The sequence below is a fragment of the Stegostoma tigrinum genome, chromosome 1 (assembly GCF_030684315.1).
Source record: "Stegostoma tigrinum isolate sSteTig4 chromosome 1, sSteTig4.hap1, whole genome shotgun sequence".
In the NCBI taxonomy this organism is placed as follows: domain Eukaryota; kingdom Metazoa; phylum Chordata; class Chondrichthyes; order Orectolobiformes; family Stegostomatidae; genus Stegostoma; species Stegostoma tigrinum.
The window spans coordinates 82,887,819-82,905,207 of NC_081354.1; the positions used below are offsets into that span (position 1 = coordinate 82,887,819).

The 17,389-nt window shown below is 40.7% G+C and overlaps 1 protein-coding gene across 11 annotated transcripts in view; it reads right to left on the reverse strand.

The window, feature by feature from the left end:
* Positions 1-439: 439 nt before the first annotated feature.
* The window catches only part of LOC125456915 (LIM domain-binding protein 2), a 263,846-nt gene continuing 246,896 nt past the window's right edge, over positions 440-17,389 (reverse strand). For 7 of the 11 annotated variants that reach the window (XM_048540520.2, XM_048540561.2, XM_048540552.2 and 4 more), the window contains one exon: positions 440-1,200. In XM_048540520.2, the coding sequence (XP_048396477.1) occupies positions 970-1,200 (231 nt within the window). In that variant the 3' untranslated portion in view covers positions 440-969. The remainder of the gene's footprint in view (positions 1,201-17,389) is intronic. The other 4 variants (XM_048540519.2, XM_048540510.2, XM_048540546.2 and 1 more) reach the window with 1 other exon arrangement.

Genomic DNA, 17,389 nt, shown 5'->3' on the forward strand with positions numbered 1-17,389 from the left:
AAGAGCATCCCCCCAGGTCCCCAGCTATCCCTGTAATCCTGCATTTACCACAGGCAATCCACCAAGACTGCATATCCCCAGATATTATAGCATATGGACAATACACCTGGCCTACATACCTTTGCACCTTTTGGAGGAAACCAGAGCACCTGGTGGAAACCCATGAAGACTTGGGGCAAACATGCAAACTCCACACAGACATCCACCCAAGACTGGAATTAAATCATGGTCCCTGGTGCAGTGATGCAGCAGTGCTAACCGCTGAGCCACTGTGCTGCCCATATTGGGTCATTGCTTTATTACGTCGCTCACGTATTTCTGCAACCTAAGTTATGCGTATTACAAAAAAAGTCAATTTATCAGTGTTTTTTTTAGACGCAAGTTCTCCAGACTGAGTAGAAAATTTTTCATCTATGATTAACTACTTCCAGACTGCACATTCATGTTACCACTGTTTATTGGCACACTTAATTAATGGCAAAGCATACATAAAATACATCTGCAAAATGACACAAAGACTCATTTCTAATTTTCACATATTGTGCTGAACATTTATGTGAATGAAATAGTTTCTGCTCTAAATTATCTGTTAGGCCTCTTACAAAAAGCTTACATAAATACACAAGCAAAAATTGGACCAGCAAAGGTTCCGGCAAAACCTGAATATAAACGATAATCACTACCAGATTTCCATGATAGCAACTGTTCAAACTTAGGAACAATTCAAAGAAATCACAAACATGTCACACTAAGATTCCCACAAAATATAATGGGTTGCATGGCTTATAATACCAAGTGGGTTTTTAAAGCTTTAAATATGAACTTACTAAATTAAAGTAGAAGTTTTAATATTTTAATACTGCTGACTGCAAACATTTTCAAACAAGAAACGTTCAGGTGCAGCGTGGAGAAAGGATGGGACAGAGAAGGAAAGCACAAAATTTTATAATAAAAGTGATATGTTCCTGTTTATTGAGAGGCTTGTGGTGTGGGATTTTCTGATTTACTCTCCTGACTGGACTGGGCTTTGCTGTTCCAGGGACTATTACTTCCCAGTGCGGGAGAGTTATTGAAATCTTCCTCATCATCAATGCCATTTGCTGCATCATATTGCGTATTCTCTAATCGAGTGATCAGTCGCTCATCCTCATCCCCGAACTCTCCTCCCATCAGTGTAGGTTCGCCCACCACCATAACATCCTATAATAGGAACAAATAGTCATGTGGTAAAACATTGCAGAGATTTTATTTGAATAGCTGTGAACTGGAATGTAGATGTATCTGGTAAACATATACCATAACTTTTGATTTGATTGATTAGTTAAGATAAAGTTTGCCTTTCACTTAACCAACAAAACTCAACTCTGTCAAACAACTATCCTACTTGCAATTTAACAAAATTGTACACCATGTATTAAATCTGTAACTATTTTGTTAAATGTTAATGAGATACAACAGTTCCAAATCTTTATAAATTTAATTGTTTAACTCATCTTAAACTGTTTCCTCAGATGACAAGCAAAATTTGATGCAACACTGTAAGCAAAGGTACTGCGTAGTTGGTGACCACTAGATGGTGCATCTGTGCTTTTTATAACATATTTTAACACTAATGCACGAAAAAAATAATTGAGAACAAATACTGTTCAAATATAGAACATGTGCCACTTGCAGTTTACCAGGTTTATCACTTAATGATGTATCTTCCACATATCATCACTGTTGTATTTTCTTTCTCCATGTGTTCATCTCAAACTTTCTAGAGTGTCACTAGATGAAATCTGATTAATGGTCTTGCAAGCTTCCCGTAACACACAAAACATGTATGTATAATCCTGCTGATTATTACAATTTAATTAAGACTTTGACAAGCAAAGGCTTGAATAGAAAGCACACAACGTTATGACATTTATGCTTTGTTAAGAAATGTAGGTACATAACAATTGTGGAATTACACAATATTTTATGAAGAACAGTTTTGAAACATGAAGACTCTCAGCTCAAAATGATTTTTCAGTTATTTCTAGAAGGGGGCATAAACAGAGGTAAAATTCCAGTTGCATTTCCACATAGGATTGGTTTGAGTCTATTTGAACAAACTTCAAACTTGACTGCACCTGATAAATTACACTTTACAATATATATTTTGGAATAAAATAGCCTATTTTTTGTCAAAGTAACATTGCTTTACCTAACAGGACTCTTCCTTTATTCACTATTCTGGCTCATGTTCTGATGTATTTGATCTGGATAGACGTAGGGTAGATATTTTCCAATTTTTTACATGAAAGTGTAGACTTTAGAAGTCAGTGTCATTATTTCAAATTCAGAAGACATCATCAGTGATTCCTTGTGATCTACATGTAATAACCCATTTCCACTAAAAATATTCTTTAGCTAGCTAGATTTTTGAAATCTTGTTATTGATATCAATTTAAATATCACTGATGTTCTTTATTTAAACATAAAGCCTGCCACATTTACTAAAAATAATCAAAAATATTTTCCAGAGGAAGTTCTGTCTTTATAAAAGGAAATCCAAGTTACGTCCTATCTGTTAAAAAGAAAAAAAATTACAAAAAAAACTTGTTCCAAACAACAAACCTTTTTGTTTAAGCCGTGAATATTTTGATAAGATGAATCCACTTGTCTCAGAATCAGGGATTAATTATTTTGGAAACAGTGGAAACAAAGCAACTCAGAGAACTGCAAATAAGAGGAATCCATCTCAATCCTTTGTCATTAAAAAAAAAGTGCTGGAAGAACTTAGAAGGTCAGACAGCATCTGTGGAACAACAAGACAAAGCTAACCCTACAAGTAGACTGAACTTTTCAAGGCACCCATTATGATCTGTAATATTGAGCTGAATTTCCCCAACCCTGAATAATGTGGGTAACAGCAAGTCAGTTTGGAAAAAATGGTGACATTGAAAAAAATTAGTCTTTTACACATATAGGCAAAGATCCAGTTTTCCATAGTTTTAGTGGAGAGATGAGAATCTCACTACTGGTGGCAAGAGGCCTATTTACATGCGGTTACATCTCATTACTTTCTCCACCTCCTCAACCTTTAGTTCGTTCTTCTTCAACGTGGCAGAGAAAAATTAGATGATCACAATTCCCAACATGAATGTCAGAAGAGATATGCGGCAGCTCCAGCTTGCTGCTTGCTCTCCACATCGCCATCTTACACAGCAGTCCCAACAACTCAGGGCATGCTCAAGAAACAGCCTGTATCCCTGTCCACAGGCACTGGCAAGAGACATGCACCAACCTCATCACATCATCAAGACACACCTCTGACTCAGTTTACAATTATTCACTTTCATGCTGCACTTTGGAACACACCAATGTCTTTCATTCTCATGGTTGTTGCTTTGTGCACAGGGTCAGGCACCATCACATACTTTCTTAGTGCTTACTCACTTGATGGATGCTCACAGCATTTAAGTCTTGCCTTGCCTTTTTGCACTTTGCCACCTCATTCAGAGCATACAGGCGCACTGTAGTTCTGATGTAGCTTTTAGTGCAGATACCACTAATATCAACATCACTGGATATGTCTCATCCGCCTGGCAGGACAGATCAACCAGAGGTGGCGGCACAGTGGTATACAGTTGGGAGTTTCCCTGTGAGTTCCCAACATTGTCTGCAGACCTCATGAAGTCTCATGGCATCAGGTTAAAGATGAGCAAAGAAATCTCCTGCTAATTACAATGTACCATCCTCCTTCTGTTGATGAACAGTACTCCTCCATGATGAACAACGCCTGGAGGAAGTATTGATGGTGGCAAAGGTGCAAGATGTATGACTGTGGGAGGATATCAATCCACCAGAAAGAGTGGCTCAGCAGCAGTACCACTGATTGAACTGGCTAGGTCCTAAAGGACATAGTTGCTAGACTGTGTCTGTGGCAACTGGTGAGGGAATCAATAAGATGGAAATACATACTTGATCTCATCCTGGTTAGTCTGTCGGCTGTAGATACATCTGTCTGAGACGGTATCAGTAAGAGTGTCACTGCAGTGTCCTGTGAAGGTGAAATTTATTCCTCATATTGAGCAGACATTTCATTCCTGTTGCATCCAGTCATGAATGGTGGTGCACAATTAAGCAATTCACTCAATGTTGGAAGAGCCCAGTACATCAGCGCAAAAGACAAGACTGATTCACATCAATCCTCAGCTGGAAAGGCTGAGGGAATGATCAATCCTGACATCTTCTCATGGTCCCCAGAATTGCAGATGATAGTCTTCAGCCAGTTCACTTCACTCCGTGTGATACCATGAAATGGTTGGCGGCACTGGATACTGCAAAGGCTATGGGCCCTTTAAAAAAATTCTGGCAATCATACTGAAGACTTGCACTCTAGAGTTTGCCACTCCTCTAGCCAAGCTGTTAGAACATTTGCATCTACCAAACAATGTGGAAAATTGCCCAGGTTTTATACACAAAAGGCAAGACAAATCTAACCCAGCCAATTATTGCTCCAGAGACAGTAGGAACTGCAGATGCTGGAGAATCTGAGATAACAAGGTGTACAGCTGGATGAACACAGCAGGCCAAGCAGGATAACAGGAGCAGGAAAGCTGACGTTTCAGGCCTAGACCCTTCTTCAGAAAACTAGGGGTCTAGGCCTGAATCGTCAGCTTTCCTGCTGTTATGCTGCTTGGCCTGCTGTGTTCATCCAGTTCTACATCTTGTTATATCAATTATTGCTCCATCAGTCTACTCTTGATTATCAGTAAAGTGATGGAAAATGTTATCAACGGTGCTGTCAAACAGCATTTGTTCAGCAACAACCTACTCGCTGACACCCAGTTTGTGTTCCTCCAGGAAATCTCAGCTCCTAACTTTATTGTAGCCTTGATTGAACATGGACAAAACAGCTGAATTCCAGAGGTCTGGTGCACTGAGAGTGACAGCCCTTTACATCAAGGCCACATTTGATCAAGTGTAGCACCAATGGGAATCAGGTGGAAAACTCCCCAGCGGTTAGAGTGATACCTGGAACATAAGCAGACGGTTCTGTTGGTTGGAAGTCAGTCTCCAGGACATTATTACAGGCATTCCTCAGGTTAGTGTCCTCAGTCTAACCATCTTTAGCTGCTTTATGAATGACCTTACCTCCATCATAAGGTCAGAAGTGGGGATGTTCAATGATTACATAATGTTCAGCACTATTCACAACTCCTCAAAAACTCAAGCAGTCTATGTTCAAATGCAACAAGATCTGTCCAATATCAAGGCTTGAGTTGACAAATGAAAAGTAACATTGGTGCCATAAAAATACCAAGCAATGGCTGTCTCCAATGAGACACAATCTAACCACCATTCCTTGACATTCAATGGTACTATCATCACTGAATTTCCCACTATCAACATCCTGAGGATCATCATTGACCAGAAACTCAACTGGGCTCACCATATAAATACAGTGGCTGCAAGATCAGAACAGAAGCTATGAATACTGTGCTGCGTACCTCAACTCCTGACTTGCCAAAGCCTGTCCACCATCTACAAGGCACAAATCAGGAGTGTGATGGAGCACTCCCCACTTGTCTGGATGAGTGCAGGTCTAATATTAGTCAAGAAACTCTACACCATCTAGCACGAAGCAGCCCACTTGATCGGCACCACATCCACAAGCATCCACTCCCTCCACCACTGAAATAGCCATTTGGACACAGAACTAGCTCAAAGGTGGAAGACAGAAGGTGGTGGTTAAGTGGTGCTTTTCAAACTCGAGACCAATGACCAGCAGTGTTCCATTAAGGTCAGGGTTGGGTCCACGACACTTCTTCATTTATATAAATGACTTGGATGTGAACATAGGAGGTATGGTTAATAAGTTTGCAGATGATACCAAAATTGGAGGTGTAGCGGACAGTGAAGAAAGTTACCTCAGAGTCCAATGGGATCTTGATCAGATGGGCCAGTGGGCTGAGGAGTGGCAGGTGAAGTTTAATATAGATAAATGTGAGGTGATGCATTTTGATGCTATTCAGGGCAGAACTTATACACTTAAAGGTAAGGTCCTAGGAGTGTTGCTGAACAAAGAGACCTTGGAGTGCAAGTTCATAGTTCCTTGAAAGTGGAGTCACAGGTTGATAGCATAGTGAAGAAGGCATTTGGTATGCTTGCTTTTGTTGGTCACTGCATTGAGTACAGGAGTTGGGAGGTCATGTTGCGGCTGTACAGGACATTGGTTGGGCTACATTTGGAATACTGCATGCGGTTGTGGTGTCCTTGCTATTGGAAGGATGTTGTGAAACTTGAAAGGGTTCTGAAAAGATTTACAAGAATGTTGCCAGGGTTGGAGTGTTTGAGCTATGTAGGGAGATGCTGAATAGACTAGGGCTATTTCCCCTGGAGCGTCAGAGGCTGAGGGGTGAACTTATAAAAGTTTATAAAATCATGAGAGACATGGATAGTGTAAATAGACATGGTCTTTCCTGGGGTGGGTGTGTCCTAAACTAGAGGGCATAGGTTTAAGATGAGAGGGGAAAAATTTAAAAAGGACCTAAGTGGCAACTTTTTCACGCAGAGGGTGGTGCGTGTATGGAATGAGCTGCCAGAGGAAGATGTAGAGGCTGGTATAATTACGACATTTAAAAGGCATCTGGATGGGTATATGAATAGGGAGTGTTTAGACAACCAAATGCTGGCAAATGGGACTAGATTAATTTAGGATATCTGGTCGGCCTGGATGAATTGGATCGAAGGATCTGTTTCCATGCTGCACATCAATATGATTGTATGATGGTCAGTATCTGCACCATGTACTATATACAAGGTGCACTGCAGAAACTCCCCACAGATCTTAAGACATATCCTTCCAAATCCATGGCTTTTTCATCCAGAAGGGCAAGGGTGGTGGATCAATTACCCAAGTTCCCCTCTAAGCCAATCACCATCCTGACTTGGAAATATATTGTCATTCCTTCGCTTTTGCTGTCAAAATCCTGGAATTGCCTCCCTAAGTGCATTATGGCCTACCCTCAGCACATGGGCTGTAGCAATTCAGGGAAGTGGCTCATCATCACCTTCTCAAACACAACCAGGGACGCAAATGTGCCAGCCAGTTGGTGATGCCCACGAGTGATTTTAAAAAAGAAACACAACTTGTCATGTTGTCAGCAGTGATCAGTTAAACATAGAACATAGAACAGTACAGCACAGAACAGGCCCTTCAGCCCACAATGTTGTGCCGACCATTGATCCTCATGGATGCACCCTCAAATTTCTGTGACCATATGCATGTCCAGCAGTCTCTTAAATGACCCCAATGACCTTGCTTCCACAACTGCTGCTGGCAACGCATTCCATGCTCTCACAAACTCTCTGCGTAAAGAACCTGCCTCTGACATCCCCTCTATACTTTCCACCAACCAGCTTAAAACTATGACCCCTCGTGCTAGCCATTTCTGCCCTGGGAAATAGTCTCTGGCTATCGACTCTATCTATGCCTCTCATTATCTTGTATACCTCAATTAGGTCCCCTCTCCTCCTCCTTTTCTCCAATGAAAAGAGACCGAGCTCAGTCAACCTCTCTTCATAAGATAAGCCCTCCAGTCCAGGCAGCATCCTGGTAAACCTCCTCTGAACCCTCTCCAAAGCATCCACATCTTTCATATAATAGGGCGCCCAGAACTGGACGCAGTATTCCAAGTGCGGTCTAACCAAAGTTTTATAGAGCTGCAACAAGATCTCACGACTCTTAAACTCAATCCCCCTGTTAATGAAAGCCAAAACACCATATGCTTTCTTAACAACCCTGTCCACTTGGGTGGCCATTTTAAGGGATCTATGTATCTGCACACCAAGATCCCTCTGTTCCTCCACGCTGCCAAGAATCCTATCCTTAATCCTGTACTCAGCTTTCAAATTCGACCTTCCAAATGCATCACCTCGCATTTATCCAGGTTGAACTCCATCTGCCACCTCTCAGCCCATCTCTGCATCCTGTCAATGTCCCGCTGCAGCCTACAACAGCCCTCTACACTGTCAACGACACCTCCGACCTTTGTGTCGTCGGCAAACTTGCTGACCCATCCTTCAATTCCCTCGTCCAAGTCATTAATAAAAATTACAAACAGTAGAGGCCCAAGGACAGAGCCCTGTGGAACCCCACTCACCACTGACTTCCAGGCAGAATATTTTCCTTCTACTACCACTCGCTGTCTTCTGTTGGCCAGCCAATTCTGTATCCAAGCAGCTAAGTTCCCCTGTATCCCATTCCTCCTGACCTTCTGAATGAGCCTTCCATGGGGAACCTTATCAAATGCCTTACTGAAGTCCATATACACCACATCCACAGCTCGACCCTCATCAACCTTACTAGTCACATCCTCAAAAAACTCGATAAGGTTTGTAAGGCATGACCTACCCCTCACAAAGCCGTGTTGACTGTATTTGATCAAGCCATGCTCTTCCAGATGGTCATAAATCTTATCCCTCAGAATCCTTTCTAACACCTTGCAGACGACAGACGTGAGACTTACCGGTCTATAATTGCCGGGGATTTCCCTATTTCCTTTCTTGAAGAGAGGAATTACATTTGCCTCTCTCCAGTCCTCAGGTACGACTCCAGTGGAGAGCGAGGATGCAAAGATCTTCGCAAGTGGCGAAGCAATTGCATTTCTCGCTTCCCAAAGCAGCCGAGGACAAATCTGATCCGGGCCTGGCGACTTGTCAATCTTAATGTTTGACAAAATTTTCAGTACATCAGCTTCCTCTATCTCTATCCATTCCAGCATGCACACCTGCTCTTCAAAGGTTTCATTCACTACACAGTTCGTTTCTTTCGTAAAGACAGAAGCAAAAAACTCATTTAGGGCTTCCCCTACCTCCTCAGGCTCCACACACAAGTTCCCTATGCTATCCCTGATCGGCCCTACTCTTTCTTTGACCATTCTCTTATTCCTCACGTAAGTGTAAAATGCCTTTGTGCTTTCCCGGATTCCTTCTGCCAAGCCTTTCTCGTGCCCCCTCCTGGCTCTCCTCAGACCATTTTTGAGCTCCTTCCTTGCCTGCATGTAATCCTCTCTAGCTGAACTTGACCCTAGCTTCCTCCACCTTATGTAAGCTACCTTCTTCCTTTTCACTAGAAGCTCCACCGCTCTCGTCATCCAAGGTTCCTTTATCTTACCCCTTCTTGCCTGTCTCAGAGGGACATATTTACTCATCACTCCCAACAACTGTTCCTTAAACCATCTCCACTCCATTAAAGGGCTGGAAATGTTGGCATGCAGCACTTTGCAACATCAAATTCACAACTGCAGCCTGCAAAAGCAGCTTACACAGCAAACCCACTACATGTCCACCAGTCAAATGGTCATGGCCCCAAATTGCAGGAGTTTAGTCCTTCAGGTCAAGGATGTCCATTGACATCCGTCATTCAAGGCTGTCCTTCAAATTAGTCACAGGGTGATGAGGCGTGGTCAGTTCTGAGGGTCTGTTCACTAAAGTCAATCCAAGTTATAAAGGGCCATTGCTTTAGAAATGAAGTTGTGGGAGGCAATTGTGGGAAATTGGGGTAGTATGCCAGGACGCAGAGGAGACAGGTATTTCACAGTGTCCTAGTAAGAGACTTCTATGCCCCAATACTAAGCTGCCATTTGTATCTGCTGCAAATGGTGATTGCTTACATTACAAAAGCTCTTTGGTTATTTGGAATCCTGACCAATTGATCCATTACAGTAGCTGTAATTGCCACCAACATCATGGTTTAACAAAGATGCAGGGAAATCAAAGAGTACCAGCAAGCCCAAGGCCAGCAGAAAACTCCAGCAGTTACTGATCAGTCTCCACAGAAGTAATTGCAGCTGAAGGTCTCCTGGAGACCCAGAAGCAATTATACAGGAAATCAGAGTCCATCATTTTCAAAATGATTTCTTCCAGATGAGCAAATCACATTCCCACTGCAGACGGAGGATGTCCCAAGACACAGCTGAAGAACGTAAGCAGTGGATGGCCATCCTATCATTGCTGGCCATCAAGGTGGTAGCTGTGCTAATTTTTTATGCAACTATCTGCTTCTAAGGATCTACTGGGGACCTGTGTGGGATCTCTCAAACCTAACCCACAAATTCATCAAGCATGTTACTGATGTAGTTTGTGACTTATCTCGTATTCATTGCTTTTCCCTTGCAAGAGGTCAGTGTTGTAGCCTGGGCAAGTAGGCTCTTTCAGCATAAACTGGCTTCCACTAGGTGCAAAACATCATTCACTATATTGTGTTGCAATAAACTGACGTATCATAATATAGCTGACTTCATTAGTTTGACGGAGGACACAGAGTGTGATGGCACAGGGTTATTGTTCAGATCAGAGGCCTGTGACCAGCGGTGTGCCACAAGTTCATCATTTACATCAAGGATCTGTATGAGAATATAGGAAGCATGGTTATCAAGTTTGCAGATGATACTAAAATTGGTGATATAATGGACAGTGAAGAAGGTTATTAAAGAGTACAACAGGATCTTGATCAACTGGGCCAGTGGGCCAAGGAATGTCAGATGGAGTTCAATGCAGATATACGCGAAGTGTTGCATTTTGCTAAGACAAACCAGGGCAGGACTTACACAGTTAATGGTGGAGTCTTGGGGAGTGCTGACAAACAGAAAGACCTAGGGCTGCAGGTGTACAGTTCCTTGAAAGTGATAAAGCAGGTAGACAGTGTAGTGAAGATGATGTTTGGAATGCTTGCCTTTGTCAGTCGGAGCATTTAGTACACGAGTTGCGAATGTCATGTTAAAGCTGTACAAGATATCGGTAAAGCCACATTTGGTGTACTATGTAAAATTCTGGTTGCCCTGCTATCGGATGTTATTAAACGGGCAGGGTGCAAAAAGGTTTACAAGAATGTTACAGAAAGAGGACGGTCTGAGTGATAAGGACAGACTGAATAGGCTGGGACTTTTTTTCCCTGGAGCATAGAAGACTGAGGGGTGACCTTATAGAAGCTTATAAAATCCTGAGGGGTATACATAAGGTGAACAGCCAAGCTCTTTTCCCCAGGTAGGAGAGTCCATTACTAGATGTTTAAGGTTTAGTGGGAAAAGATTTAAAACAGATCTGACATCAACTTTCCTGCTCCTCTGACGCTGCCTGGCCTGCTGTGTTTCCCCAGCTCCACATTGTGTTATCTCTGACTCCAGCGTCTGCAGTTCTTACTATCTCCGCTAAGGGCCGGTAGTCATTTAAGAGCTTGATTCTCGACAGTTGATCAGGCTGGTGATAATTTAAAGTAGCAATACTTTTCTGATATTAGGTTCTATTTCCAAAGAACAGTCACCTATGCACTTACATGACCTCAAAAGCTGATGTTTTTAGTTTCCATCCAATTATCAGCAAAGTGAGGGCTATTCGAGGCTGGTAACAATTATCCTGTTAAACAGCTGGGCTTCAAAAATAGTGCCAGAAATCACAGAAGGTTTTGGCAGTGCCAAGTCCTTCCACTGCTGGAAAACAGACAAAGCACGTGCGTGACATCATCGAGGTACTGTACAACCATAATAAGGTGAGCAGCAGAGAACTGCGTGTGATAACTTGCGACAACTCATGGAGAGAAACCGTTCATAAAACTTGCAGAAATCAATGTTTCACAGTTTTTATATATCAGCCTACTAACTGTTTCTCTCCATTGATGATGTCAACCCGTTAAATCTATTGGTATATTTTGTGTTTTAATTCAGAATTGTAGCATTTTATTTTCCTACCAATCCTTTCTGCTTACTTGTGCTTTGTTACCCATTTTTTTTCTACTTGTTCCAGCTCTACACTGTGTGGTTTAGTTTATTCTTTTCTAAGTGCTGAGCATCTCTAACAAAGCAAAAATTTGTTGCTCATCTGTAACTTTCTTGAAAAAAATGATGATGCTTACTTAGTTTTTGTGATTTTTGTATCAAAATTTTATTTAAAATTATTTTATTCAAATTTTATATTATTACTCTACTTCCTTTGATTTTTGAGATATTTCCAAAAAGAGGATCAGAAAACTAATTCACAATATTTTAGTCAAAACTATGAACAGATTATTCATTCATTATACATAGAAAAATCTAATATTTAAAATGATAAAGTAAAGCAACAGTTAATTTTTTTATTATTCATTCATAGGATGAGGGTGTCGCTGGCTGAACCAGCATTTACAGCCCAGAGGACAATTAAGAGTCAACCACATTGCTGTAGATCTGGATGACCCTAAAGTTCCAGTGAACCAGATGCATTTTCCCAACAACTGACAATGGATTCTTAGTTCCAGATGTGTACATGGCAGAATTCCAATCTGAGTCCCCAGAACATTAGCTGTGTCTCTAGATTAATAATCCAGTGACAACACCAATAGTCCATCACTCCCCCATTAATTAAACTGTATTCTCTTCTACTATTTTTAAATAGTAAAATTTTAATTTTATGACATTTGAATTAGTCACAGCAGTGAAGTAAGGCATTTAATTTACATATTTAAATTAGCCCTTCACAGTGTTATTTGGAGCCCAATTTCAAGATCACTGCCATTGCTCAGTTTTCCCAGCTGGCGACACAAGGGAAGAGGAGGCTGGCAACTTGGAAAAGTAAGTGTCTTTTCTAACACTCCTTATGGGAAAGATGTATGAACGCTCCCTACAGTTCAAGAAAATGTTTGATCTCTTTAATATCTCCTCCTCCTTAAAAAAATTACCAGTTTCATTGAGATAACAAGGTGTAGAGCTGGATGAACAAAGCAGGCCAAGCAGCATCAGAGGAGCAGGAAGGCTGACAAAGGGTCCAGGCCCAAAATGTCAGCCTTCCTGCTCCTCTGATGCTGCTTGGCCTGCTGTATTCATCCAGCTCTACACCTTGTTATGAGATTCTCCAACATCTGCAGTTCCTACTATCTGAGTACCAGTTTCATCACCTTCTGCCATGATATTCAATCCTCTCCTTGCTTTCCTCTGTGGTGATGTTGATTCTCCCTCCTGACCCACCTGCCACCATAGTTGACCTTCCTATCTCAGTTACTCACTGTCCCACTGCCAATGATTTCTCCTCCCAGCTACCAGGCAGGCTGTCAGTTGGGTTGGCTGCCATGTGAGAAACAAATCCAAAAAAAGAATTAAGGTCCTGCCAGTAAGTTTCTGAAAGGCTCCAGTTTCTCCAGCCACATTTCTCTTCCACAGTTTCAGGAAATCTTGCACCCTTTCCACTCTCCAGTAAATAAAATTCTGATTCTTGACTGCAACATTTCAAATCAGGAGCTCAAAGGTGTTTAAAGACAAAAAGAAATCTCAAAAATGTGGTGAGTGGAAAACTGGCAATTAATTAGGAAGACAAAGTTATCATTAAATGGAGAAGATAGGGACATTTTGTAATTATTGAAATGGGAAATGCATTAGAATTATAAAACAAAAATAATTTAAAGGATATGAGGATTCTAAGTAGATAGTTTCATCAAAGATTGTACTATCAAAATTTTTAATTTATAAACAGGAAAAATTAGTGATCTACAATGATGTGACTGTAACAATACAAATATAATTTTGTTTTAAAAATGTCTCATTGTTCCTCCTTCTACCTTAATGCCTTCTCCAGATAAGTTTCTGGCTAATAATCCACTCTCATCTATACTTGTGCCAATCAAAACTTGAGAATTATTCAGTTCATCATTATTCATTGCGAGTTAGTGCCTTGCCTCCTTCATTCAGTACAAGTCCATGATCCCATATCTGAAATTTGTAAATCACTAGTGCAGGATTATGGGATTATACCATGCATGGCACTGTGCACTGGTATAATGTGGAATGATGGAATGGAATAAAATACTGAGAAATTAGTTTTATATTGCCCAAGGAAAGAAAAGCCTACACACAAATGTAGTACTCAACAAGCAAAAGGAGTCAGTAATACATAAAACCCTTTACAACATAAATAATTTCTCCCTTTCAGCAAAAAACATTTAACAACAGTAAATGGTTTCTCATTCCTGCATTAATATGCATTTTGAAGGTTAAAATAAAAAAGTAAATACACTAACTACTGATTACAAGGCTGGCATGGAGGTGAGGGTATAAGAATGATAGGGTATTAACCTTCTGAACTGCTACAAATGTCCTGGAGTAAAATTCTGCATCTCTGAGAATGATTAACTGCTGAACAGGTTTATTTGTGCAATCCATCAGCTTGTTCCCAAAGTTGGCAAGACGTTCAATCCTCCAGCCACCAGCAATCTAGTGTTTGTTCCACTGCTTGATTACTGTAATTAATTTAGGTAGAGTTTTTTTAAAGAGAGATAACAATGCACATACTAATGAGATAATTTGCATAGGTAATTAAGTCATTAGCAAAAACCTGCTGATTGCCAACAAGCCTTAAATTTACCATCTGTTACCAAAGAGTCTGTCACCTATAAACATATTGGAACCGTACAACAATCTGTGCAGAAAATGTTCCAATTTGCCCAGCTGTTCGAATAAACAGAATGTCAGCATGGAGGAAGACAGCCTCTTACTAATTAGCAATACACTGATGAATAAACCTACTCATCTCATTAACAGAGAAAAAAATTAATACATGTGGGCAAGCAAGCACTGCAGCTAATCAGAAAAATATGTAGGGACACTGAGTTACAAAAAGATATGATGTAAACAAAAGATTGTTTGAAAGAATACACACTGTAAAAATAAACAAGAACATGAAAGGCCTGCTACCCTCAATAATACCCACTAACACCTGAACCAGTTCATTCACACTGACAATCTGCAAACAGCGGTAATACAACCGATAACAGAGACTCATCGTGGACATTTTTTACAACCAAAAGCAGATTAAAAGACTTTCTTATGTGGGGTAACTAATGACTGGTCATGATGTATCATTGCCTATTCCCAGAATATTAAAACTGTGGAACTCCCTTTTTTCAGTATTCCCTTCCACTTAGAAGGCACTGTACAGATAATGAAAACACAAGCTAATGTCTGTTGATTAGTAGCACTTGACTTGCTTTGCAGAATTGTTATGGTGCAGGTGAAGGCCATTGCCCTCCCCATCACGTCTGTATCAATTCTCCAGATCAGCATTATGATTTAGTGCCATTCTCCCCTTTTCCTCATAACCCTGCACATAGTTTTTATTCATACAGTCCGCTTGAATGCTTTGATGAACCTGGTCAGTTTTATTCTTTGATAATACATTCCTGGTTCCCCACTTAATTTTCTCAATAATAAAAAGACTGGTTGTAGAATGAGAAGTGCAATTGCTATTTAAACACTTTTAGCAGATTTCCATAATATTTACAATGCTTATTTTGCACCCAACCTCTCCAGCCTAAATGCTATCTCATGATAAAAGGGTATAATGGTTACATTAACTAATGTGTTTATGGGAATCTGACAATTTATTTGCCTTTTTTCCCATCAACATTCTACTCAATATAGAAACACACCCCAAAGGTTCATAGTCCAAGTAGGCTCGAAATCAGACATCAAATGCAGTTGCTTCAATCCGTATTTCCTTTTCTTGCTGTAACCAGAATTTCCTCACTTTCAAAGCTTCTGTTTGGTCTGTCTAGCTCAGTGGTCATAGCATGCTTATCACAGAGACATAAAATGATGGATCTAGACATTTCAGAACATAAATATTGACTGATACTTAAGCACCAGACTGAGCGACTGTTTGGAGGTGCCATTTTCCAGAAGAGATATTAAATCGTAGCCTGTCTGCTTGTTCAGGTGAAAGCACATTATCCCACATTTATCCTTTAGCTAACACCACAAAAATAAGTTTATCAGTGACCTATCTAACTTGCTATTTGTGAGATCTTCCCATGTTATAATTGGATAATGGGCTTTCTACAAAAAAGCAGAAATACTACGTGAAAGGTAATGGAAATCATCGTTAGAAAATGAGAGCAAATATAGAATAAATTATGAGTATTAGAAGGAATGATGAACTCAAATCTGGTGGTGCTAGATGCATGGATTTGTAAAGGTGATAATCTGAGCAAAGGTTGGTATAACAAAGGCTCAAGGGATTCTGAGTTCTATTTGTACTGCTAGTGAGCAAAAATCAATGAAGTGCTATTGAATTTTTTTAGGGCATTGGTGTGTGCAATCCCTTACAGCAAGGATGTCAGCCATTCAAAGAGTCCAGAAAAGATTTTCCAGAATAACATGCAGAAGTGATAGCTGTGATATTAATTTTGGAATATATTTTCACTGGGGAAAAAAATGGAAAATAGAGGAACTGAAGAATATCCCAAGACTTTTAGTGATGAAAATTGGTAACAAGAAAGGATGAAGGTTTAAGATTATTCCAGGACAATTGAAACAGGAAGATAAAATAAACCTGTTTCATACACAGTTAGCAGAATTTGGTGGCTTTTGAGACAATTTTTGAAAAGCAGGAGCATAAGGGATCTAACAATCTAAGTCCCACCACTCAACCATCACACAGACCTGATCAGAATACTCCCCACTGCCTAACTACCACCTTGACTAACTAGCCCCAAAACTGACAACCTCTCCCAACTTGATTACCCTATCGACTTTCGACTCTACTCATCTACCACCTTCTACCCAAAAATCTTACCCAACTGCCACCTATCTACCTGCTGTCCTATTAATATAACTACATTCCATCTCATGCATCTACCACCTTACCCACTTACCTCACCCAACTCACCCATTCATATTAGACATTTAAAATCACCTTTTGGCAGCCATTATCCTGGGAAATGGCATGGCTTGTTTATCCCTCACCCCGATTCTGCTTGTGATCACTCATCATGCAGCAAGTCACATTTTGAGCGGTGGATGGAGTACAGTAAAATGAAAGACGTACGTACAAGTCACCACTGAATGTGGGAGAAGTGTTTAGTGCCTTTGAACAAAAGAATGGGAGATAAAAGGGTGAGTACTGCATCTCCCGGATTTGCATGGAAGTGCCTTGGGAAGGCGAAAGGGTGTTCACGATTGGTGAAGAGTGGACCAGTGTGTAATGGAAGAATGGTCACTTCGTCCCCCTTCGGAGGGGATGGCAAGGGATTTATCTGTTACTGTAATAATGCTGGAGGTGGCAGAAGTAGTGAAAGAAGATTCATTAAATAACAGAAACTCGTGACATAGATGATGAGGATAAGAGGTTCTCTACCCTGATACTGGAATGGAGGTCCGGAATGGGTAAGTGCTGAAATGTGGGAAATGGGACAGTCACGGATCATATCAATTAAGATGGGTGGATAATACTTTGTTGAGGAGATATAACCACATATGAGAAATGCCAGTTAGTTACATCTGAACAGACATTACGGAGACAACAAAATTAGCAGAACGTAATGAAAAAGGCAGGGTGTGAGATAGTGTTGTAGAACCTGCTGTAGGCTTATTGTGGATATTTGTCGATAGCC